Genomic DNA, 25,538 nt, shown 5'->3' with positions numbered 1-25,538 from the left:
CAATTTTGGATGGGTTTGCACTTGCAAAATCATTCCTGTATTTTTCTTCTTAATGTAACCTTTCACATTTTCTGCATCGTCGATGAAGGACATGCGTTCCTGATTTTTTTCACTGATTGTGTATAGTGCAAATAGTCTGTCATTATCCTGCTTACAAACATGCTTATCTAACTCTCCAACCTTTTAAAAAACTTGAGGTCATTCTGCTCCCCACTTCTAAACAAAAGCATGTCTCTCATACACCCTTCACTAGTGCGTATTTATTGACACTGTTTCAATAATTGCAATTTTATTTTAAATTCCTTGTTCCTCTTTCTATAGACTATCCCATCTGACAGACCTCTGGGCCCATATCAACCCCCCAGCTACAGATTTCTACAGATGCCACCTCCTTACGCCATGTTACATAGTTGTGCATGCAGCTACCTAAGCTCCAAACTCCACATTTCTAAACTTTCCTCCTTTTAGGTTTTACATTTCTAACTTTCCTCCTTTAGGTGCAGCACAGTGGTGCAGCGGTAGAGTTGCTGCCTTACCGCGCCAGAGACCCGGGTTTGATCCTGACTATGGGTGCTGTATGTACGGAGTTTGTATGTTCTCCCTGTGACCGTGTGGGTTTTCTCCGGGTGCTCCGGTTTCCACCCACGTTCCACAGACGTACAGATTTGTAGGTTAATTAGCTTTGGTAAAATTGTAAATTGTTGCTAGTGTGTAGGATAGTGCTAGTGTACGGGGTGCTCGCTGGTTGGTGCAGATTTGGTGGGCCAAAGGGCCTGTTTCCACGCTGTATTTCTGAAGTCTAAAGTCTAGATGCACTTTAAAATCTAATACTTTGGCCAATTTTCTACCCAGCCATTCTAATTTATTTTTCTCTTTGATTTTCAGCCTTAGGTTTTGGCTGAGACGCGCAAGTGTAGCACTTGGTTGTATTTCCTGTTGCTGTCCCCCCTCTGGTTTGGCTTGCTGCCAATGTTCATTGTGCTTCTGTGTATCATATTGGGTTGATAAATTTTCAATTTTGATCTGTAATATAACAATGCCTGATGTTAAGCAGAAGTAAGTGGTCACCACCAGAGCCTTACCTCCATCCCATCTATAAGTTGCAAATGTTTGTTATTTAAGGGCTTTATGACCCTCAAGACATGGTGTTGGTTACAGTGCTGATTGGTTACAGTGCTGCTTTTCGTATGCGTTAGAAGTTTAAAATGGTATATTGAAGATTATCTTGCCCAACTGCTGGCAAAATTGATTGTGGATATTCAGCCATGATCACATTGAATGGCAGTGCTGGCTCGAAGGGCCGAATGGCCTACTCCTATTGTCTATTGTCTATTGTCTAAAATATTAGCGCACTCTGGCACTGATCATGTAAAACAAAATCAACAAAGTATTTTCGCCTCCAAATCAAAACTGCTGCTCAACACTATATATTTTGCAAGCAATAGACACAAAGTGCTGAAGTAACTCAGTGGGTCAGGGAGCATCTCTGGAGAAAAATGATGGGTGACTTTTCAGGTTGGGACCCTTCCTCGACCCGAAACGTCACCCACCCTATTTCTCCAGAGATGCTGCCTGACTCGCTGAGTTACTCCAGCATATTGTGTCTATCTTCAGTATAAACCAGCATCTGCAGTTCCTTTCTACACAGAGCATTGTGCAAGTCCATTTATCTCAATTGTGACAAAAAATTAGGGTAGTGGCATTATCGGAAGAAAAAACACTTCCAGCTTAGCATCTGGGTTCAGCTATTTTTTTTAAAATCACTCAAAGGATTGACGTGTTGTTGGTGTTGCTGGCATTTATTGGCTCTCCATACTCCCTCTGAACTGGAGCCAGTCAAGTGTCAACTACAATGGCCGGTCTGGAGACAATAGAGGCCAGACCAGAATAAGATAGAGATTTCCTTTCCCGTTACACATCAGTGAACCAGACGGGGTTTTTAAAAAACTCTTATTCTCATTTTGCCCTTTCTGTGCTGGGTCTTCTCCACTGCCAGAATGAAGCCACACGCAAACTGGGGGAACAGTACCTCTTATTCCATTGAGCAGCTTACAACCCAACGGTATGAATATTCAATTCTTCAAATTTAGGTAATACCCTTCCCCCCTTTTTTACCCCCTGTCTCTTCCCTGTGCCCCCCCCCAGGTGTGCACCCAATTCTCCCACTCTCCATTCTTCAGCCCCCATTTTCCCCAACATCACCCCCTTCCCACACCCCCGTTCACTTCTACCTACATCCTTTCCTCTGGCTTCACATTTCATTTCTCCTCTTTCTCCATATCTTACAACCTTTTGACGCCTTTTCATCTCTCGCCTTTGTCCACCCATCTGCCATTTAAGGCACCCTCTCCTGTAATCAGCGATCATTTGTCATGATTTGTCCCGCCCCGCCATTTTCCAGCTTTCTCTCCCACACTACTGTCAATCTGAAGAAGGGTTCCGACCTTAAACGTCACCTATCCATATTCTCCTGTTGAGTTAATCCAGCACTCTGTGTATTTTTCTGCAAACAAACATCTGCAGTTCTTTGTTTCCATGCTTTAAAAAAAAATAATGTTCAATAATTCCATGGTTGCTGGTACAGAAAAGAGATTTTATTAAAAAATGAATTCTACATTTATTAAATTGGTGAATTAAAAAATTCCAAATTCAAACTCTCATCTCAGGATCAGTAGTCTAGCTACTAGTGATTAGTACATTGCAAAAGTACACAAAGTGCTGGAGTAACTTTGCGGGTCAGACAGCATCTCTAGAGAACGTGGACAGGTGACGTTTTGGGTTGAACCCCTTGTTCAGTCTAAGTATTTAGATCAATTTCTCTCTCACCTTTTATACAGTAAACTTTGACTCAAGTTAGGAAGGCGTCCCATTCTAATAAAGATGCAAAGTGCTGGAGTAAATCAGCGGGTCAGGCAGCATCTCCAGAGAATGTGGATAGGTGAATGTGGGATTGGGGTCGGGACCTTCTTCAGACCTTATAATGTCACCTATCCTTGTTCTCCGGAGATGCTACCTGACCTGCTGAGTTACCCAAGCACTTTGTGTCAATCTTTTGCTGGAGTTATTCCAGCACTTTGCGTCCTCTTGTATAAACCAGTATCTGCATTTCCTTGTTTCTACTGTACAAAAAAACATGTTCTTTTGCGTTGCCACAAACAGTGGGACATAAATATACCCGAAGATCGTTATAGCAACAAACAGCTGTGATACGGCGAATAAAAATTTATTATGCAAATATCATACAAATGTTTACATCCAAGTACACGAATGCAATACCACATCTGCCAACATCTCCAGTCCCACCCCACCACTCGCACACCATCAACCTACAGCACCCAATGACAATAGAATACAAATGAGGAGTCAACAGACCAAAACCAGTTAGACCATTTCAAGGGAAACGGAAACAATACTATCTTTATTGTTCTGTAATTTCTTCCATTATTCTTGGGCCTTGGCTTTTAGTACCCGCTGAATACTTCCTCTTACCACAAAACAGGGAAGGAGTTTAATTTTCTCTTTGGTCATTTAGTTTTGGACATTTCTGGTCTTTAGTTTTGGTCTCTTTTAGTTTTTTAGTTTAGTTTAGAGATAGTGGCCCACCGAAGTTAGACACAAAATGTTGGAGTAACTCAGCGGGACAGGCAGCATCTCTGGATAGAAGGAATTGGTAACGTTTCACCTCGATACCCTTCCGAGTCCATGCCGACCAGTGATCCCCGCATACTAACACTATCCTACCTATCCTAGGGACAATTTAAAAAACTTTAATACCAAGCCAATTAACCCACAAACCTGTACGTCTTTGGAGTGTGGGAGGAAACTGGAGCTTACCGAAGAAAACCCACGCCGGTCACGGGGAGAACTTACAAACTCCGTGCAGACAGCACCCGTAGTCAGGATCATACCCAGGTCTCTGGGGCTGCACCAGTCATTGAAAGTAGGCATGCAGGTGCAGCAGGCAGTGAAGAAAGCGAATGGTATGTTGGCATTCATAGCGAGGGGATTTGAGTATAGGAGCAGGGAGGTTCTGCTGCAGTTGTACAGGGCTTTGGTGAGACCACACCTGGAGTATTGTGTACAGTTTTGTTCTCCTAATCTGAGGAAAGACATTCTTGCCATAGAGGGAGTACAGCGAAGGTTCACCAGATTGATTCCTGGGATGGCAGGACTTTCATATCATATATATATACAGCCGGAAACAGGCCTTTTCGGCCCTCCAAGTCCGTGCCGCCCAGTGATCCCCGTACATTAACACTATCCTACACCCACTAGGGACAATTTTTTACATTTACCCAGCCAATTAACCTACATACCTGTACGTCTTTGGAGTGTGGGAGGAAACCGAAGATCTCGGAGAAAACCCACGCAGGTCACGGGGAGAACATACAAACTCCTTACAGTGCAGCACCCGTAGTCAGGATCGAACTTGATTCTCCGGCGCTGCATTCGCTGTAAAGCAGCAACTCTACCGCTGCGCTACCGTGCCGCCCTATGAAGAAAGACTGGATAGACTCAGCTTGTACTTGCTGGAATTTAGAAGATTGAGGGGAGATCTTATAGAAACTTACAAAATTCTTAAGGGGTTGGACAGGCTAGATGCAGGAAGATTGTTCCTGATGTTGGGGAAGTCCAGAACAAGGGGCCTAACATCGCCCGGTGCGGCTCAGCCGCGGGACTATTCATCGCTGGTGCGGCTCGGCCGCTGGACTTAACAGTGCCCGGTGCGGCTTGGCCGCGGGGCCTTCCATCGCCCGGTGCGGCTCGGCCGCGGGACCTAACATCGCCCGGCGTGGCTCGGCCGCGGGACTTAGCTGCGCACGGCTCGGCCGCGGGGCCTTCCATCGCCCGGCTCGGCCGCGGGACTTAGCTGCGCACGGTACGGCCGCGGGGCCTTCCATCGCCCGGCTCGGCCGCGGGACTTAGCTGCGCATGGTACGGCCGCGGGGCCTTCCATCGCCCGGCTCGGCCGCGAGATGTTTCAGCGCCCGGTGCGGGTCGGCCGCGGGGACTGTGCGGTTCGGTCGGGGACGAGCTGTCTGTCCGTGGGCGTGGGGAAGAGAGTGGAAGTTTTGTTGCCTCCATCACAGTGCGGGGGTGTTTGGAGTCACTGTGATGGATGTTTGTGTTGTGGTTATGAGTCTTGTGTTCTTTTTTGTGTGTGACTGCTATGTAGTTTCGTTCGGTACCTTGGTACCGAATGACAAATAAAGCTCTGTTGACTGTTGAGATGATATTTATTTTACCCAGACTTTTACCATTTTTTACAATCAGCAAATTTTCTAGTCCTTCAAACTATTATCTTTTTCTGTGATTCAACTTTCTGCTGTTCCCTTTTCTGACTTCCATTTCTTTCTGCATTCCACTGAAAAGATTCCTCTTATTTTTAACATAAGGATATTTCTTTCGGGTTAAACTGATTGTTCTCTTTACCGACGTTAACAGGTGCTTTGGAGCAGCTGGTAGAGCTGCTGCCTCACAGAACCAGTGACCCTGGTTCAATTCTGATCTTGGGTGCTGCATGTGTGGAGTTTGCACATTCTGCCTGTGAGGTTGTGGGTTTCCTCCGGGTGCTCCGGTTTCTTCCCACATCGCAAAGACAAGTGGGTTGTGGGTTAATTAGCCTCTGTAAATTGCCCCTGGTTTGTAGGGGTGTGAATGTGAAAGTGGGATAACATCGAACATAGTGTGAAGGGGTGATCGTTGGTCGGTGTGGAGTCGGTGGGCGGAAGGGCACTGGTTCTATCCTACACACACTAGGGACAATGTATAGAAGCCAATTAACCTACAAGCCTGCATGTCTTTGGAATGTAGTCAGAGGGTGGTGAATCTGTGGAATTCTTTGTCACAGAAGGCTGTGGAGGCCAAGTCAGTGGAGAGATAGATAGATTCTTGATTTGCATAGGTGTCAAAGGTTATGGGGAGAGATAGGTGGGAGAGATAGATCAGCCACGATTGAATGGTGGAGTAGACTTGATGGGCCAAATGGCCTAATTCAACTCCTGTTCATTATGACCCTAAACCAGAGGACCCGGAGAAAACCCACGCGGTCACAGGGAGAATATACAAACTCCGTCCTGACAGCACCTGTGGTTAGGATCGAACCTGGGTGTCTGGTGCTGAAAGGCAGCATCTCTACCACCGTGTCACTGTGCTGCCCCACAGTGAAATGTTCTGCAGCCTATTGCCAAAATGTTCATAAAGCCACAGGGAACTAACTGTGAGCGACCGAGAACTGGCTGAATGGTCTTTCAAAGATAAAACATTATCAACCTTGCCAGGTTAATAAAATGATTACTGTACCGACAGAAAACAAATCCTGTTTGAAAATAAACAACTCAGAGGAGAATACTTTAAAAAAAAAAATTTTTTATTCACAAAATGTTGGAGTAACTCAGCAGGTCAGGCAGCATCTTTTTAATGGCTTGCAGATTGACTGCCTTTGTTCATGCATAAGTACTTCTGCTTTCGTGTTGGTTTAATTTTTGCATTTGTTTTGAAGCAGGGAGGTTCTGCTGCAGTTGTACAGGGCATTGGTGAGACCACACCTGGAGTATTGCGTACAGTTTTGGTCTCCTAATCTGAGGAAAGACATTGTTGCCATAGAGGGAGTACAGAGAAGGTTCACCAGATTGATTCCTGGGATGGCAGGACTTTCATATGAAGAAAGACTGGATAGACTCAGCTTGTACTCGCTGGAATTTAGAAGATTGAGGGGGGATCTTATAGAAACTTACAAAATTCTTAAGGGGTTGGACAGGCTAGATGCAGGAAGATTGTCCAGAACAAGGGGGAAGTCTTTTAGGACCGAGATGAGAAAGTTTTATTTCACACAGAGAGTGGTGAATCTGTGGAATTCTCTGCCACAGAAGGTAGTTGACGCCAGTTCATTGGCTATATTTAAGAGGGAGTTGGATGTGGCCCTTGTGGCTAAAGGGGTCAGGGGTATGGAAAGAAGGCAGGTACGGGATACTGAGTTGGATGATCAGCCATGATCATATTGAATGGCGGTGCAGGCTCGAAGGGCCGAATGGCCTACTCCTGCACCTATTGTCTATGTTACCACCATGTATATTGTCTCCTTTTGATTTCCAATTTCCAAAAGCCTTTCCTGCTTTTCCATTGTGTTGTTTGTTTTGGCGAGGTCTTTAGCTTTTATGGTCTTTACATTGCCCAGAAGCGGAAGTGGCGGCGCCTAACGGCTGCGGCTCGCTAGCAGTCTGTTCGTCTTTTTTCCTTTTTTTTTTGTTGTGTGTCGGTGTTGGGATGGGTTTTTTTTGGTGGTTTTTTTTTTTGGTTGTGTATGTGTGGGGGGTGGTGGTGTGGGGGGGGGGGGGTGGTGGTATGGGTGGGGGGGTGGGGGAAACCTTTCTCTTTTAGGTCTCTTCCTCACGGCGCGGGGTGCGGTTCGGCCGCGGGGCCTTCCATCGCCCGGTGCGGCTCGGCCGCGGGACCTAACATCGCCCGGTGCGGCTCAGCCGCGGGGCCTAACATCGCCCGGTGCGGCTCGGCCGCTGGACTTAACAGTGCCCGGTGTGGCTCGGCCGCGGGGCCTAACATCGCCCGGCTTGGCCGCGAGACGTTTCAGCGCCCGGTGCGGCTCGGCCGCGGGGACTGTGCGGTTCAGTCGGGGACGAGCTGTCTGTCCGTGGGCGTGGGGAAGAGAGTGGAAGTTTTGTTGCCTCCATCACAGTGAGGGGGTGTTTGGAGTCACTGTGATGGATGTTTGTGTTGGGGTTATGTGTCTTGTGTTCTTTTTGTTTGTGTGACTGCTATGTAGTTTCGTTCGGTCCCTTGCTACCGAATGACAAATAATGCTCTGTTGACTGTTGAGATGATATTTATTTTACCCAGACTTTTACCATTTTTTACAATCAGCAAATTTTCTAGTCCTTCAAACTATTATCTTTTTCTGTGATTCAACTTTCTGCTGTTCCCTTTTCTGACTTCCATTTCTTTCTGCATTCCACTGAAAAGATTCCTCTTATTTTTAACATAAGGATATTTCTTTCGGGTTAAACTGATTGTTCTCTTTACCGACGTTAACAGGTGCTTTGGAGCAGCTGGTAGAGCTGCTGCCTCACAGAACCAGTGACCCTGGTTCAATTCTGATCTTGGGTGCTGCATGTGTGGAGTTTGCACATTCTGCCTGTGAGGTTGTGGGTTTCCTCCGGGTGCTCCGGTTTCTTCCCACATCACAAAGACAAGTGGGTTGTGGGTTAATTAGCCTCTGTAAATTGCCCCTGGTTTGTAGGGGTGTGAATGTGAAAGTGGGATAACATGGAACATAGTGTGAAGGGGTGATCGTTGGTCGGTGTGGAGTCGGTGGGCGGAAGGGCACTGGTTCTATCCTACACACACTAGGGACAATGTATAGAAGCCAATTAACCTACAAGCCTGCATGTCTTTGGAATGTAGTCAGAGGGTGGTGAATCTGTGGAATTCTTTGTCACAGAAGGCTGTGGAGGCCAAGTCAGTGGAGAGATAGATAGATTCTTGATTTGCATAGGTGTCAAAGGTTATGGGGAGAGATAGGTGGGAGAGATAGATCAGCCACGATTGAATGGTGGAGTAGACTTGATGGACCAAATGGCCTAATTCAACTCCTGTTCATTATGACCCTAAACCAGAGGACCCGGAGAAAACCCACGCGGTCACAGGGAGAATATACAAACTCCGTCCTGACAGCACCTGTGGTTAGGATCGAACCTGGGTGTCTGGTGCTGAAAGGCAGCATCTCTACCACCGTGTCACTGTGCTGCCCCACAGTGAAATGTTCTGCAGCCTATTGCCAAAATGTTCATAAAGCCACAGGGAACTAACTGTGAGCGACCGAGAACTGGCTGAATGGTCTTTCAAAGATAAAACATTATCAACCTTGCCAGGTTAATAAAATGATTACTGTACCGACAGAAAACAAATCCTGTTTGAAAATAAACAACTCAGAGGAGAATACTTTTTAATGGCTTGCAGATTGACTGCCTTTGTTCATGCATAAGTACTTTTGCTTTCATGTTGGTTTAATGTTTGCATTTGTTTTGAACAATTTAATAAAAACATAGATCATAAGTAACCCATTTTAGCCCTTGAATCTATCATGTCATTCATTAAGATTAAATGTCTTAACATCGGGTTCCATATCGTTCATTAGCATGGGATAGCAAAAAAAATAAAAATTAAAGATAAATGTGAATTGAGCCAATAATTCACTCTTGTTATGAATGTGTTATTCACCTCTCTTACTCCATTGTGTGAAGTGTGTTTTACATCTTTTCCGGAGGTTACTTATCATTACTGAAAACCCATCAGCTGTAAATATTTCTCTGTGTCCATTCTTTTTCATACCTTTCAAGATCCTAAATTGCTTGGTTAAACTTCATCTTATTATTTACCAGGGATTATAAGTGTACTGTATTTAATATCTCCTTCTAATGTAACCTTTGGAGCTCTGTTACCATAGGAGTCCAGGTTCATAGCTCACTAAAGATGGCCACACAAGTAGATAGGGTGGTGAAGAAGGCATATGGTATCCTTGCCTTCATTGCGAGGGGCATTGAGTACACGAGTCAGGAAGTTATGACGCAGCTGTATATAGGACTTTGGCTAAACCTCATTTGGAATATTTGGTGCTGTTCTGGTTTCCCCATTACAGGAACAATGTGGAGGCTTTTGGAGAGCATGCAGAGGAGGTTTACTAGAAAACAGTCGGGATTACAGTGTTCCGGCTACAGGGAGAGGTTGGATAGACTTGGATTCTTTTCTCTGGAAGTTTTGGTGTTATTTCTCAGTCCCAACTGCAGCTGGCCATAAACGTCCATTGCAGCTGCCTCCTGCATTAGGTCATCCCGCAAACTGTCGTCCCACTCTTTGCTGGGCTATCTTCACCTTCGTGCCCGGGGGGAGGGGCGCCTCCCTCAGCCGACCTTGATGGCACGGAAGGTAAGACCCCTGGTTCCTTCTTAACGGCCCTTCCGGCACATTGTCCAGCGTCCGTCACTGACTCCCTCGTCCTCCTCTCCGGTTCCCGGGGTTCGGGGGCGAGCAGGGGCCGGTTCCGGGAGAACCAGGCCTGCTGACGGGGAATGGGCCCCGTGAAGTATGGGTTTACCTGCTTCCCATGAGATCCATTCTCATCCAATGATTCATTGCAGGAAATGTGATGATAAACAAAAAGACAGGGAGAGCAGCTGGAAAGGGTGAAGCCGCTTCATTCCATCCCATAACTACAGTATGCTCTTGCGTAAACATCATACGTATGTGTCAGATAATTACAAACCTCAATGACTTAATTGCAATCACTTTGAGTCTTTCACTGTTGGCTGGATAGCACGCAACAGTAAGCTTTTCATGTAACCTTGGTTCACGTGACATTAAACTAAACTAAACTAAATTTTACAAATCTCACCCTTGAAATTTGTGGTTGTGCAAGGGTTTCTCGGATCGAGCCTGTTGGTAACGATTGGGATCGCACTACTATTGGGACTTATGCCCCCCCAAGAGTTCCCTGGAGCTCTGCAAAATTCATGTTGTCTGTAAATGATGTTTACAGCATATTAAATATCTATGTGTAGGAAGGAACTGCAGATGCTGGTTTAAACCGAAGACAGAGAGTAGTAACTCAGCGCGGGACAGGCAGCATCTCTGGAGAGAAGGAATGAGTGACGTTTCGGGGAAAAGGGTCTCGACCCGAAACGTCACTCGTTCCTTCTCTTCAGAGAGATGCTGCCCGTCTCGCTGAGTTTTGTGTCTATCTTCATATTAAATATCTACATCAGTTACAGATGTTTAATGGATTGAAAGAAACAACGTGGAATTAGGCCCTCAGCCCAGAGGTTTATGCCGACCAGCGATCACCCGTTCACATTAGTTTTATGTTATCCCACTTTCTTCGCCGGCACGGTGGCGCAGCGGTAGAGTTGCTGCCTTACAGCGAATGCAGCGCCGGAGACTCAGGTTCGATCCTGACTATAAGCGCCGTCTGTACGGAGTTTGTGCGTTCTCCCCGTGACCTGCGTGGGTTTTCTCCGAGATCTTCGGTTTCCTCCCACACTCCAAAGACGTACAGGTAGGTAGGTTAATTGGCTGGGCAAATGTAAAAATTGTCCCTAGTGTGTGTAGTATAGTGTTAGTGTGCGGGGATCGCTGGGCGGCGCGGACCTGGTGGGCCGAAGGGCCTGTTTCTGCGTTGTATCTCTAAATCTAAAAATCCACTCCCTATACACTAGAGACAAGTTACAGAAGTAGATTAACCTATAAACCTGCATGTCTGGGATGTAGGAGGAAATTCTTGTGGACATGCAAACTCCACACAGACAGCACCCATGGATTCTCCCTGATCTCTGACGATATGAGGCAGCAGCTCTACCAGCATAAGAGGTTTCAATTGGAAAGGTTGGGGCTTTAGGGGGAAGGAGAGGGTGTGTAGCAGATTTAAAGTGGGTCTGTTCGAGTCATTTTGAATTTTCACAGACATTTGTGCTGCTGGAAGTTTGAACATTTTGCCCTCTTGTGTTCTCTGAAAATACAAAACGCTAACGTGAAGAAAGGACATGGAATGTTAAATGTTCGTCTTCCCTGTTGACTGCTTCCAGCATTATTCGTAAGACTTGCTATTTACTGCCGTCTCGGATTCAATTTGGTATTGCTTCGGTTTTAACAGCCAACATACAACTATTTTATTATTTGTTAAAGACATCAACAGTGTATCAAATCTTTCACCCAACTTTAAAGGCCATAAATGATCCATTACTGTTCTTTAATTTTCTTTCAGTGAAGACAGAGCTCCAGTAAGGGATGTAAAAGGTAATTTCATTTTATTACTAATATTTCTCGCTTTTTATGAGCACTAGAAGCTGCTGTTTGTTTCATTTGCGATCTCAGTGGACCATTTCTGTACACTTTGTGGTACTCGGGGATTGTGCTTAGGTATGGCAATACTTTACTGAACTATGTGCAAAAAAGATAATTTCACTGTACGTCTGTCTGCACATGTAACAATAAAAAATCATTGACCATTGATATATCAGTATGCTACTCAGCAGCAGTAGTTTCCATACAAATTATTCTTCTGTGACACTCGTGCAAGGAGATCTTAACAACCTAAATATTAGGATGAATCCTTATCTTGCAAAGTATTCATTTTTGAATGTAAGAAATCCATCATTTTGGTGTTTTGTTTCTGAGCTTCCATGGGAAAAAATGCTTTGGGGTGATCTGAAGAGAGAACATTTTGATTCTGTTGAGATCGTTGAGAGTTGGGACCTAGGCATTTTGTAAGATTGGACCTTGTGTGCAGGAAGGAACTGCAGAAGCAGGTTTAAACCGAAGATAGACACAAAAAGCTGGAGTAACTCAGTGGGTCAGACATCATCTCTGGAGAAAAGGAATAGGTGATGTTTCGGGTCGAGACCCTCCTTCAGACTAAGAGTCGGGGGAAAGGGAAATTGAGATATTGACGGCGATATAGAGAGTTATAGAACAAATGAATGAAAGATATGCAAAATAGTAACGATGATGAAGGAAACAGGCCATTGTTAGCTGTTGGCTCGGTGAAAACGAGTTAAAAGCAATGAGACTCAACAAGACAACTTTGAAGATAGCACAACCACTTGGGTCAGAGAAAGAGGGAATGCAAGGGTTACTTGAAGTTAGAGAAATCAATGCTCATACCTCTAGATTGTAAGCTGCCCAAGCGAAATATGAGGTGCTGTTCCTCCAATTTGCATGGACATTGTTGCATGGGTCACAGGTCATCCAAATCTTGGAGTACAATTGATGTTTAGCAACAAAGGTGAAGCTGTGGTTAATTTGCTTTGTAGCTTTGTCTACCCTTGAGGAGAAAGGAAGTTCAAGTAGACAGGTGTAAGTAATTGTTGATCAGTGTGAAGTAGGGTCCCGATTTGAAAAGTCACTGACCCATGTTCTCCAGAGATGCTGCCTGACCCACTGAGTTACTCCAGTATTTGGTGCTTTTTTATTGACAAAGGTGGGTGGTGGGAATGGTCCATGAAGTTATTGGCATGGGACACAGTGGGCAAGTTCAGGAGGAGTGAGGTAAGGAATCATTTGGGTTGAGGCATAGAGGAGGAAGGGCAGTGCCTTTCAGTGAGGGTACAGTGCACCGACACATCTAAAAAGTTAAAAACTAGTTTTTCCAGTTTTTTGTATTTTAATTTTATACTTTTTAGTTATTAGTCTATTAAATTAGAAGTTGATTAGCCACAAAAACAAAACGTGGGGTTTATTGATGGAGAAAATTATTGATAAATGTAGTTTAATTTTTAATTTACAGGCATGTGAATTTTCCGCGGATTTCCGCGTTTTTAAAATCCATTTTCCGCGCTTTTTGCATGGTTTCAGCGTTTTTCACTTTGCCAAATAAACGGAGAAATCGGATCGAAAAAAAGTAAGAAAAAAAACGATGTATAGACTTGTAATGAACACTAGGTTCCACTAGAGGTGGCTAGCGGTTCCGCGAGAAATTCCCTCCGTGTGCCCTGGAAATTTCTCCCCGGAAATGTGGCATCGAGGCTGGGCAAGACAGCCAATCTCGACCTCATCGGGACTTCCATGGTCAATTTGTCAATTCGGCCGCTAGAGGTTCCGCGAGAAATCTCCCGCACCGTGGAAGTCTTCCCGAAAATGTGGCACTTAAGCTGGGCAAGGCAGCCAATCTCGACCTCATCGGGACTTCCACGGCCGATCGGTGGGTTGAATTTGCAACCTGCGACCGGGGCTCTGGAACTCCAGCCCTGCTGGAGCCAGCAAATCTATCCCCATAGCTGTCTTTCTTGGTCGGCTGGATAAACCAGCAAAGCTCTGGAACCAAGAGTGCCAGAAAATCAGTGGTGGAACTGTAATGAGTAAATATTAAATTTAAGTCCAAGATTATATAACTAAATTAATTAAGACATGGTTAAACTATAAAACACATCAGAAAAGCCAATTGCCACCTTTTTGGGCTGATTATCAATTAATGTGCAAATTTGCTTCAAAATGGTATTAGTATACAGTGACATATTCACATTATTTTGTAATATCTGTTTTTACTTTGAAATGCACTAAAAGAGGCTTGAAACGGGTAATTTTGTGAGTACATTTTTGACCCCCGTTGTACGCCTCACGTAAGTGCTTGGATCGTTTCCTCTTTTATTTACCTCACTCACACGCCTGAATTTATCTGCGTACCGGCACCTTTTTAAATGCCTGCAGAGAAAGCACTGAGGAAAAGTTATATTATGTATGACTTCACTGCAAATGATATCAAAAGATTTTAAAAACAATTGCTCCTCAGAGCAATCAACATAAATTCACAACTTTATCAAACGTGATTTTGGCTCGGCTAGCAGGAAGAACATGCAATTTACTTCCAACGGTTCATAGACTTTGCATTGATGGCTCAGGGGACCGTACATAGCTTGTCATTGCAAAGCCTGCTAATTGCTTTTGTTGTGTCACTCACCACTGTTGCTTTGTGTTCATTCCACAGAGGAAAATGCAGATGTTGTTGAAAACGCAGAGCCAGGTAAGTGGTGTTCATTCCTCACACTCCATCTGCCCTCTGTTGAACATCATCACTCCCTAACGTAAAGTACAGAGGTAATCGCGTGCATGGAAACACATGCACGAGATGCATGAGTGCATGGGGTGGTCATCACAGCCAAGGACATGGGCCTTGCTGCAAATTTCAGCAGCAGGGCGGCAGCAGTGGAGTTGCTGCCGTACAGCGTCAGAGACCCGGGTTCGATCCTGACTACGGGTGCTTGTCTGTACGGAGTTTGTACGCTGTCCCCGTGATCTGCGTGGGTTTTCCCCGGGATCTCTGTTCGCCACCCACACTCCAAACACCTGTAGGTTCATTGGCTTCGATAAATTTGTAAATTGTACCTAGTGCGTGTAGGATAGTGTTAATGTGCGGTTAATGTCTGGTCGGTGAGGACTCGGTGGGCCGAAGGGCCTGTTTCCGTGCTGCATCTCTAAACTAAATTAAACTAAACTAAACACTTATCATCTTGGGGCCCACCACATCCTTGCTGGCTATTAAAAACACTTTTATATTAACCCCACTTACTGTCACTGGGTCCATAGCCTTCCGTGTTTGACGATTCACAAGCTTCTCAAGGTAAATGTTGAGAGAATGCCTGCCTTCACCCTCTCGTGCCATGCATTCCAAACTCCAACCATGCTCTGGATGAAAACACTCTTCCTCAGATACCCTTTTAATCTCATATCCGTTATCCTAAACCCATGACCCCTTGCTTTAGACATCTCTGCTACTAGCTACCTTATTTGTGCCCCATATATATATTTAATGATGGGACATTGGTAGGGGTAGGGCAGATAGCTCTGGGTTATTTGGTGCCTGAGACCAGATGAATGGGCATAGTATGTAGAAAGGAACTGCAGACGCTAGCCTATAGTGAAGATAGACACAAAGTGCTGGAGTAACTCAGCGGGTCAGGCAGCATCTATGGAGAAAAAGGATGGGTGACGTTTCGGGTCAGGATCCTTCAGACTACAGTAAGTGGTCCAAGAGAATATGTGTAAAGAAAGGTTGAGCCAAAGATGGGGTCCACATGAGGCTTGTGGGCCTTGTCAAAGGCAGTGCAAGTTGATGGAATTTGGGTGATAGTTGGATGAGGAGGTCAAGGATGATAGGATCTTTGGTGAGAAGATTTTAGGCTGGGAGTTGCGATCTCCAGGAATTGGTTGTTGGAGGAAGCTGCTGGATTAGGTGCCTGGGAAAATTGGTTTGGTAGGATGTTTCTATCATGGAGGTGGGTCGGGACTTTAGAATTTCAGTAAGAAGTTCAAAGCCTTGCTTTGAAGGGATTATAGACAATAGACAATAGACAATAGGTGCAGGAGTAGGCCATTCGGCCCTTCGAGCCAGCACCGCCATTCAATGTGATCATGGCTGATCATTCTCAATCAGTACCCCGTTCCTGCTTTCTCCCCATACCCCCTGACTCCGCTATCCTTAAGAGCTCTATCTAGCTCTCTCTTGAATGTATTCAGAGAATTGGCCTCCACTGCCCTCTGAGGCAGAAAATTCCACAGATTCACAACTCTCTGACTGAAAAAGTTTTTCCTCATCTCTGTTCTAAATGGCCTACCCCTTATTCTTAAACTGTGGCCCCTGGTTCTGGACTCCCCCAACATTCGGAACATGTTTCCTGCCTCTAATGTGTCCAACCCCTTAATAATCTTATACGTTTCGATAAGATCCCCTCTCATCCTTCTAAATTCCAGTGTATACAAGCCTAGTCGGATTGGGGCCATTGGGGTAGGGGGGGATAGAAACATAGAAACATAGAAAATAGGTGCAGGAGTAGGCCATTCGGCCCTTCGTGCCTGCACCGCCATTCAATATGATCATGGCTGATCATCCAGCTCAGTAGCCTGTACCTGCCTTCTCTCCATACCCCCTGACCCCTTTAGCAAAAAGGGCCACATCTAACTCCCTCTTAAATATAGCCAATGAACTGGCCTCAACTACCTTCTGTGGCAGAGAATTCCACAGACTCACCACTCTCTGTGTGAAGAAATGTTTTCTCATCTCGGTCCTAAAAGACTTCCCCCTTATCGTTAAGCTGTGACCCCTGGTTCTGGACTCCCCCAACATTGGGAACAATCTTCCCGCATCTAGCCTCTCCAACCCCTTAAGAATTTTATATGTTTCTATAAGATCCCCCCTCAGTCTTCTAAATTCCAGCGAGTACAAGCCCAGTCTATCCAGCCTTTCCTCATATGTAAGTCCCGCCATCCCAGGGATTAATCTGGTGAACCTTCTCTGTACTCCCTCTAAGGCAAGAATGTCTTTCCTCAAGTTAGGAGACCAAAACTGCACACAATACTCCAGGTGCGGTCTCACCAAGGCCCTGTACAACTGCAGCAGAACCTCCCTGCTCCTAAACTCAAATCCTCTTGCTATGAATGCCAACATACCATTCGCTTTCTTCACTGCCTGCTGCACCTGCATGCTTGCTTTCAATGACTGGTGCACCATGACACCCAGGTCACGTTGCATCTCCCCTTCTCCCAATCGGTCACCATTCAGGTAATACTCTGCTTTCCTGTTCTTGCCGCCAAAGGGGATAGTCAAGGATGAACAGTAATATTGAGTGTGGGGCAGGTCACAAGGATCTGAAGGTCCCAAACTGCCGCTGTATTGAAATTTAGTTGGGAGTCTATGGAGATGGTTGCTCCTGGGGCAAATTGGACTAATTTCCCTACTGTGTTGCAGAAAAGAACTCTGTGCGGAAAATGACATCATTGCACTTTACAGAGAGATTCCTAACATAATATGGTGCAAGTCCATTCAGCCCATTGAGATTTTGCCAGCTCATAACGGAGCAATCCCATTATTCCTCTTATTTCCCTGCACCCAATTCCTCCTCATACCTGTCAACTCCCAACCCCCACCCTCCCGCTCCCCAATTCTCTTGCCACCCCCCTACACTACTGGTGATCTACTGCAGCTAACTAACCTAACAAGATGTTTTAGTTTAGTTTATTGTCACGTGTACAAAAAAGGTCAAAAAAGCTTTTGTTGCATGCTAACCAGTCAGCAGAAAGATTATACACGATTACAATCGAGCTGTCCACAGTGTACAGATACACGATGAAGGGAACAACATTTAGTGCAAGATAAAATCCAGTAATGTCCGATTAAAGGTAGTCCAAGTTTCTCCAGTGAGGTTGATAGTAGCTAGGTATCGCTCTCTAGTTGATGGAATGGTTCAGTTGCCTGACGACAGCTCAGAAGAAACTATCCTGTGAATGTCACTGGGATTTGGTAGGAAAGTGAAGCACCCAGCAAAATCCACGTGCAAACTCAACATAGACAGTAGTTAGACACAAAAAGCTGGAGTAACTTAGTGGGTCGGACAGCATCTCCGGAGAAAAGGAATATGTGATGTTTCGGGTTGAGTCCCTTCTTCAGACTGAGAGTCGGAGTCAGTCCCTTTCCCTTGACTCTCAGTCTGAAGAAGGGTCTTGACCCAAAAGGTCACTTATTCCTTTTCTCCCGAGATGTGTCTGACCCACTGAGTTACTCCAGCTTTTTGCCTCTATTTTCGGTTTAAACCAGCATCTGCAGTTCCTTCCACAACATAGACGGTAGTTGGATCGGGCCTTGCCTGGCTCCTTGGAGCAACAAATCTGCAGCACCACTGATATCTGCATTATCCCCTTTATGCACAACTGATGCAGATATAAGAGTTTGAAGCGCTGGACTAAATTGTTCTGGGAAATACACAGTTAAATTTCTGAAGGGATGCAAATAGATCTAGAAATTATGGCAATTGTATTACATTTTGAGTAGAATTTAAGCATTATGCAATCAGGATTCTGAGCTGCAATGCCCACAGGCAATGGCTCGTCTCATTAAAGAATGCTTGCATTTTACACGTGGTGACACGTTATTTTTTAAATGTCTCTCTATTTTATATCAGTACTCTGTGGAATTGTGAAACTGCACACATTTTCCAAGGTTTCCACTTTTTCTATAACTCTTTCGATGCCTCAGGCCCAAATGTCACTTGGGCCAAGTATGGGCCAAGCATGATAATCTGACCAGCTTCTAGCTGAGAAGCCAAGACCAGCATCATGGCAAAAACCAAGGATGTGGGCCAGAGGGTCAATCATCTCACCAGACTCCAACATTTAAGGGAGGATTTAAGTGGCGGCCAAGGATCTGTATGAGAATTGACTCTCTGGTTAACCACTTTGGACAGTGGCACAACGATAGAGCTGCTGCCCCTGAGTGCCAGACCACGGGTGTTGTCAGTGTGGAGTTTGCACGTTCTCCCTGTGACTGCCTGGGTTTCCTTGGTGTGCTCCTGTTCCCTCCCACACTACAATAACTGGTGGGTTTGCAGGTTAATTGGCCTCTGTAAGTTGCTCCTTGTGTGTCGGCAGTGGGATAACATAGAGCTAGCGTTGACGATTGATCGATGCTTGGCGTGGACTCGGTAGATATAGAACTAATGTACGGGTGATCGATAGTCATCGTGGACTCAGTGGGCCGAAGGGCCTGCTTCCATGCTGTATCTCTAAACTAAATTTATTAATTTAATCTTCTTGTTCATAGCCCTTCCCAAAAAAAACATTCCTACACTCTTGTACTTAAGTATAATTGTTCCAAATGCGTAGTAAGATTGTTACTGAACTGTATGCAAACAAAGAATTTCACTGTACCCAGGTACATGTAACAATAAAGTACCATTATTGTAGGAACTGCGTGGCTTTCTTGTATTTCCTGGCTTCTGTAAAGAGAGTGCCTTTCCATACCTGTTATGTAGCTAATTCCTCCCAACAAATGGCGGGACCTGGCATGGGGGCGGGGGGGGTTGCCGGGAGAACAAAGATGGACGCCGCATGGGGCGGCTCCAATAACATAGAGGGACCTGGTGTGGGTACGCCGAGAACAAAGAGGGATCATTGTGACTACATTGAGCACTTTGTAACTTTGTCCGCGCTCTATACTTGGTGACTCTTTGCACGCTTCGTGTATGGAATGCAAAACAAAGAATCTCACTATGACTCATCAAATGTGATAGTAAAGTATCATTCATTCATTCATTCATTCATTCATTCATTCATTCATTCATTCATCCATTCATTCATTCATTCAAATCAGTTGATTTGGGCACTCCATGGTTCATTTAATCACCCTGGTGCAGTTAGAGTCCAGAACAAGGGGCCACAGTTTAAGAATAAGGCGTAGGCCATTTAGAACTGAGATGAGGAAAAACTTTTTTAGTCAGAGAGTTGTGAATCTGTGGAATTCTCTGCCTCAGAAGGCAGTGCAGGCCAATTCTCTGAATGCATTCAAGAGAGAGCTAGATAGAGCTCTTAAGGATACCGGAGTCAGGGGGTATGGGGAGAAGGCAGGAACGGGGTACTGATTGAGAATGATCAGCCATGATCACATTGAATGGCGGTGCTGTCTCGAAGGGCCGAATGGCCTCCTCCTGCACCTATTGTCTATTGAGTCATAGAGTCATACAGCATGGAAACAGGCCCTTCAGCCCAACTTGCCCATGCTGACCTAGATGCCCCATCTACACTAGTCCCACTTTGTCAGCGCCCTTTATGTGGCGGCTATTTGCATACCTTGGGTATGCAAGCAAAAAATTTCACTGTGACATGTCATGTAACAATAAAGTATTTATTCATTCATTCCCCTGGCGGCATTTAGCCCATATCCCTCTAAACCTTCCCGATCCACATACCTGTCCAAATGTCTTTTAAATGTTATGGCGCCTACCTCTATCAGCTTTTTGTGACCCTGATCAGAAAGATAGTTTAATGGATATTTTATTATCTTTCTTTTCTTATGCGCAGTTTCTGACGATGAAAGTTCTTCAGAATCTGAAAAGGTGGAGTCTGGTAAGTTGAAACACCTTCTTTGTTTCTCACACTTCTCACCATTCAAGCTATTGAACCGAGTGGTACTCAGAATCAAAGGGTACATGTATTTCAGCACAACAAATGATCAGCTAATATTTACATTAGTTAGTAATTAACATATGTTTTATAATACTAGAATCAGATAAAGGCAGGTTTATTAAGGTGAAACACGCATTTAGTTTCATGCACATCAACATTCAGATTTCCGAGCAGCAATAATACAGAAAAACAAACACAATAGGGTGCATTTATATCAGTATAAATATCTGATTAGATAATGTTAAGGTAGTCCAGCTTTCAACATTTGTTTTATGATACTAAAATAAAACATCAATTGAATTCAGCATAACAGTCAACTGTTTCTAAATACAAAGCAAAAAAAAAGAGCTACTGGAGGAACTCAGCAGGTCAGGCAGCATCTATAGAGGGAATGGACAGTCCATGTTTCAGGTCGAGACCCTTCATCTAGACTTTGATGCTGTCTAATGGGCTGCCAATGGCTCTCCATTTTAGTTCCAAATTACAGCATCTGCAGTCTCATGTGAATTACTTAATTGAGTTAGCTTCTCATCAATACAACAAAATATTTAACTAATCATTAAAATAATACTTTGAAATATTACTTTGAATTATTTGAATTTGAAGGCATGCTTATATTGGGTTTAATATTGATGCGTTTCATGATTAATTTTTCTATTTCTTTTTCACTTGAAATCCTCCTTGATATTGAATAAAAATGTGAAGATTACGACACATCCGAAGCAGATTTAGGTAAAAAAAATTCCGTTGTTCAATAAATTGATGCGTTAGCTTTATTGATAAAAATAAACAAACTAATATTTAAATATGTCTAACTCTAGACTAATCCATCCTTGCTGAATGTTCTACTTATTTATATTGATCTTTCAATTTTAGCATTAACATGAAGAATCTGATTACTGAATGATTATTTCACATTTGTGCATAATAATGGACTGATTCAGTAAAGAAGAGGAAGTTTGCACCGACCGTCACCTCAGGAAGCTTTAAAAGTACAGACTCCTTTTGCAGTGCGGTCACCACAGTGGCACAACTGGCAGAGCTGCTTCCACAGAGCGCCAGAGACTTGCGTTCGATTGTGATCTCTGGCGCTGTCTGTGTGGAGTTTGCATGTTCTACCTGTGACTGCGTGGGTTTTCTCTGGCTGCTTTAATTTCCTCTCACATCCCAAAGACGCACGGGTTAGTAGGTTAATTGGCCCACTGTAAAGTTGCCCGCAAAGTTTAGGGAATGGATGCAAATGTGTGACAACTAATGCGTACGCGTGATCAAGATCAGCATGGATTCTATGGGCCAAAGGACCTGTTTCCATGCTGGATCTCTGAAATAAACTAAACCATTGAAACAAGTGGAATCATGGCAGGCAGTTTGCACACAACTAGATCCTCCACACAACATTAGAAACATAGAAAATAGGTGCAGGAGGAGGCCATTTGGCCCTTCGAGCCAGCACCGCCATTCATTGTGAACATGGCTGATCATCCACAATCAGTAACCTGTGCCTGCCTTCTCCCCATATCCCTTGATTCCACTAGCCCCTAGAGCTCTATCTAACTCTCTTTTAAATTCATCCAGTGAATTGGCCTCCACTGCCTCCTGTGTCAGAAAATTCCACAGAAGGCAGTGGAGGGCAATTCACTGGATGAATTTAAAGAGAGTTAGATAGAGCTCTAGGGGCTAGTGGAATCAAGGGACATGGGGAGAAGGCAGGCACAGGGAGAGCATTATGATTCTATGATCATCTCTGACTGGTAAGATCATCTCCGACCCCTCTCACCCTGGCCACAAACTATTTGAAGCACTTCCCTCGAAGGTAACACCTGACTGTCAAAGCCACCACAGCCAGACATAAAAAACAACTTTTTTTTCATGAGCAGTAGCTCTCCTCAACAGCCAAAAGTCTGTAGCCTCCTTTTGCTCTGGTATTTTATTTCATTCTTCACATGTTCAAATGATAATGTTTTATTTTTAATTGTCTACTGTATATCGTGTTGTTACTTGCGAGCAAAGCACGGGAAGGCAAATTCCTTGTATGTAAACATACTTGGCTAATAAAATTTATTCAATTCAATTCAATTCAATAAGAGGGTGATCTGCATGGAAAAATAATTCACCAGGAAATAATTATATTAGCAGTCGATGGCATGGCGTGCTACAGGCCGAATCCTGGGAAGTGGATTTGGTACAGATAGATTTTGATGATTGCCATGATACGGTGGGCTGAATGGCCTGTTTCTGTGCAGTATGACTAAACGACTTCATTGATTTTTAGTTTCGTTTATTGTTGTTACGCTTACCGTCATACAGTGAAAAGCTTTTGCTTGCGTCCGATCGCTGCAGTTTAGAAGGAGGAGGGGGGGGATCTCATGACAACCTCCCAAATAACGAAAGGCCTAGATAGAGTGGATGCGTAGAGGATGTTTCCAGCAGTGGGAGAGACCAGGAATAAAAGCACGTGCCTTCGGTATGGAGTTCAGAGGATTTTCTTTAGCCCGACGGTGATGAATCTATGGAATTCATAGCCAGAGACGGCCAAGTCATTTGGTATTATAAAAAATGGAGATGGATAGATTCTTGATTAGTAAGGGTGCCAAAGGTTGAATGGGGTTGAGAGGGGAAAATAGATCAGCCATGATCGAATGGCTGACTCGATGGGCCGAATGACCTAATTCTGCTCCTATGCCCTATGACCTTATGATGATCTCTACCTGCTGCACCACTGTAGGATGATCTTTCAAGGATAACTAAGGGGCAAAGGAGTTCATAAGTGATAGGATCAGAATTAGGGCATTCGGCCTATCAAGTCTACTCTGCCATTCAATCGTGGCTGATCTATCTTTCCCTCTAAACCACACTCTCCTGCCTTCTCCCCAAAGCTCCTGACATCCTTGAATATAGTTTATCCCAACTTCCTCCTCTCTCATGTTTGCTTCAGTAGTTTATCTGCAGCCCACGCCTTCATGTCTGGACTAACCTCTGGACCTTTATGTCGCTCTTCTATGTTGTGCTGCAAGCCAGCTGCCAGATAGGAGACAGGATTAACCATTCAAAGCTGTACTTTCTACACGAGGCACCTTCAGCCACCTCTGGAGATGTGACACAACGTGGTACAAATGCGCATGATTCGTTTTTTAATATTTGGGAAGGCATTAATGCTAGGTATTTAGAGTTTGAGTCTAGTTTGTTTGAGTTTAGTTTATTGTCACGTGCACTGAGGTGCAGTGAAAAGATTTTGTTGCGTGCTAACCAGTCAGCAGAAAGACAATACATGATTACAATCAAGCCCCATCCACAGTGTACGGTTACATGATAAAGGGAATAACGTGAGTAATGATTAATGCAAGATAAAGCCAGTCTGATCAAAGATGGAGATAGTTCGAGGGTCTCCAATGAGGTAGATAGTAGTTCAATAGTTCTAGTTGTTGGTAGGATGATTCAGATGCCTGATAACAGCTAGAAAGGAACTGCCCTGAATCTGGAGGTGTGCATTTTCACATTTCAAAACATTTTGCCCGATGGGAGAGGGGAGAAGAGGGACCTCTTCAGTTACTGGTGTGTTAACAAACTTACTGGTTAAATTTAGTTTAAAGATACAACGCGGAAACAAGCCCTTCAGCCCATCGAGTTCGCACCGACCAGCAATCTCGGCACATTGACACTATCTTACACTTAGGGACAATTTAAATAAAAAAATTATACCAAGCTAATTAAACCATATATCTGTACATCTCTGGAGTGTGGGAGGAAACCGAAGATCTCAGAGAAAACCCTTGCAGGTCATGAGGAGAACGTACAAACTCCGTACAGACCAGCACCCGTAGCCAGGATCGAACTCAGGTCTCTGGCACTGTAAGCACTATAAGGCAGCAACTCCACCGCTATGCCACCTTGGTGCATAGTAGAGTTGCTGCCTTACAGCGCCAGAGACCCGGGTTCAATCCTGACTATGGATGTTGTCTGTACAGAGTTTGTACGTTCTCCTCGTGACCGCTTGGGTTTTCCCTGGATGCTCTGGGTTTCCTCTCACAGCTCAAAAACGTACACATTTGCAGGGTTAATTTGGCTTCGGTAAAAATGATAAATTGTCCCTAGTGTGCAGGATAGTGCTCGTGTACGGGGATTGCTGGTTGGTGTGGACTCGGTGGGCCGGAGAGCCTGGTTCGCGCTGTATCTCTAAACTAAACTAAACTAAATAGTTTTACACTGAAAGACAAAATACAATGGTGCTGAATCACAGTGAAGTTTTGTTGTATGTTTGTTGCATCACCACAGGAACTCTAGAGATCTGTGTAAGCGCTTTGAATATTGATTCCCTGAGGTGGCTGCTGATTTTCCTTTGAATTATAACAACTAATAGAGAACCCCAACAAAAACACAAGCTTTTAGGTAACATTGTCATTGCACTCTCGCTCGCCTCACAACTCGAGTGTGGACCAATCCAAAGCTGACAGTGAAGACAAAGATAGCAGTCTACAACACCTGTGTCAACAGCACGCTGCTGTACGGCAGTGAGACATGGACTACATATGCCAGACTCAACACCTTCCACCTTAGAAGCATCCGCCGTATCCTGGGTATATCCTGGCAAGACAGAGTGTCCAACGCCGAGATTCTGCCTCGCGCTGGCCTTCCCAATATGTACACTCTACTCAGGCAGCGCAGGCTGCGGTGACTGGGCCATGTCCACCGTATGGAGGATGGCCATATTCCAAAAGACATCCTCTATGGAGAGCTAACATCTGGGAGGAGAACCATCGGCCGCCCCCAGCTACGTTACAAGGATGTCTGCAAGAGAGATTTGAAGGCGCTCGACATCGATTTGGAGTCCTGCAGTTGACCGTACAAGTTGGAGAGGTACCCTGAACCAACATCTCAAAACGGGGGAAGAGAAACCGATGAACGCAGCAGCAGAAAAGCGGGCACGCAGAAAGGATCGCCGCAACGTCAACAGACCAGAGTCCACACACAAATGTGACCTTTGCGACAGAGACTGTCACTCCCGCATTGGTCTCTTCAGCCACAAGCGACGCTGCTCTAGCCGAGGTGTGGAGCAAGCAGCCAACTAGGATGCATCACCCAAGGTC

The 25,538-nt window shown here is 44.7% G+C and overlaps 1 protein-coding gene across 4 annotated transcripts in view; it reads left to right on the top strand.

The window, feature by feature from the left end:
- LOC144599285 (NACHT, LRR and PYD domains-containing protein 1a allele 5) overlaps positions 1 to 25,538 on the top strand; it is a 70,830-nt gene that overhangs the window by 9,416 nt on the left and 35,876 nt on the right. For all 4 annotated transcript variants that reach the window (XM_078410067.1, XM_078410064.1, XM_078410066.1 and 1 more), the window contains exons 2-5: positions 11,771 to 11,802; positions 14,489 to 14,524; positions 20,350 to 20,394; positions 21,160 to 21,186. In XM_078410067.1, the coding sequence (XP_078266193.1) occupies positions 11,771 to 11,802; positions 14,489 to 14,524; positions 20,350 to 20,394; positions 21,160 to 21,186 (140 nt within the window). The remainder of the gene's footprint in view (positions 1 to 11,770; positions 11,803 to 14,488; positions 14,525 to 20,349; positions 20,395 to 21,159; positions 21,187 to 25,538) is intronic.

The sequence above is a fragment of the Rhinoraja longicauda genome, chromosome 13, assembly GCF_053455715.1.
Source record: "Rhinoraja longicauda isolate Sanriku21f chromosome 13, sRhiLon1.1, whole genome shotgun sequence".
Lineage (NCBI taxonomy): Eukaryota > Metazoa > Chordata > Chondrichthyes > Rajiformes > Arhynchobatidae > Rhinoraja > Rhinoraja longicauda.
This window is presented reverse-complemented; position numbering and strand designations above follow the sequence as displayed.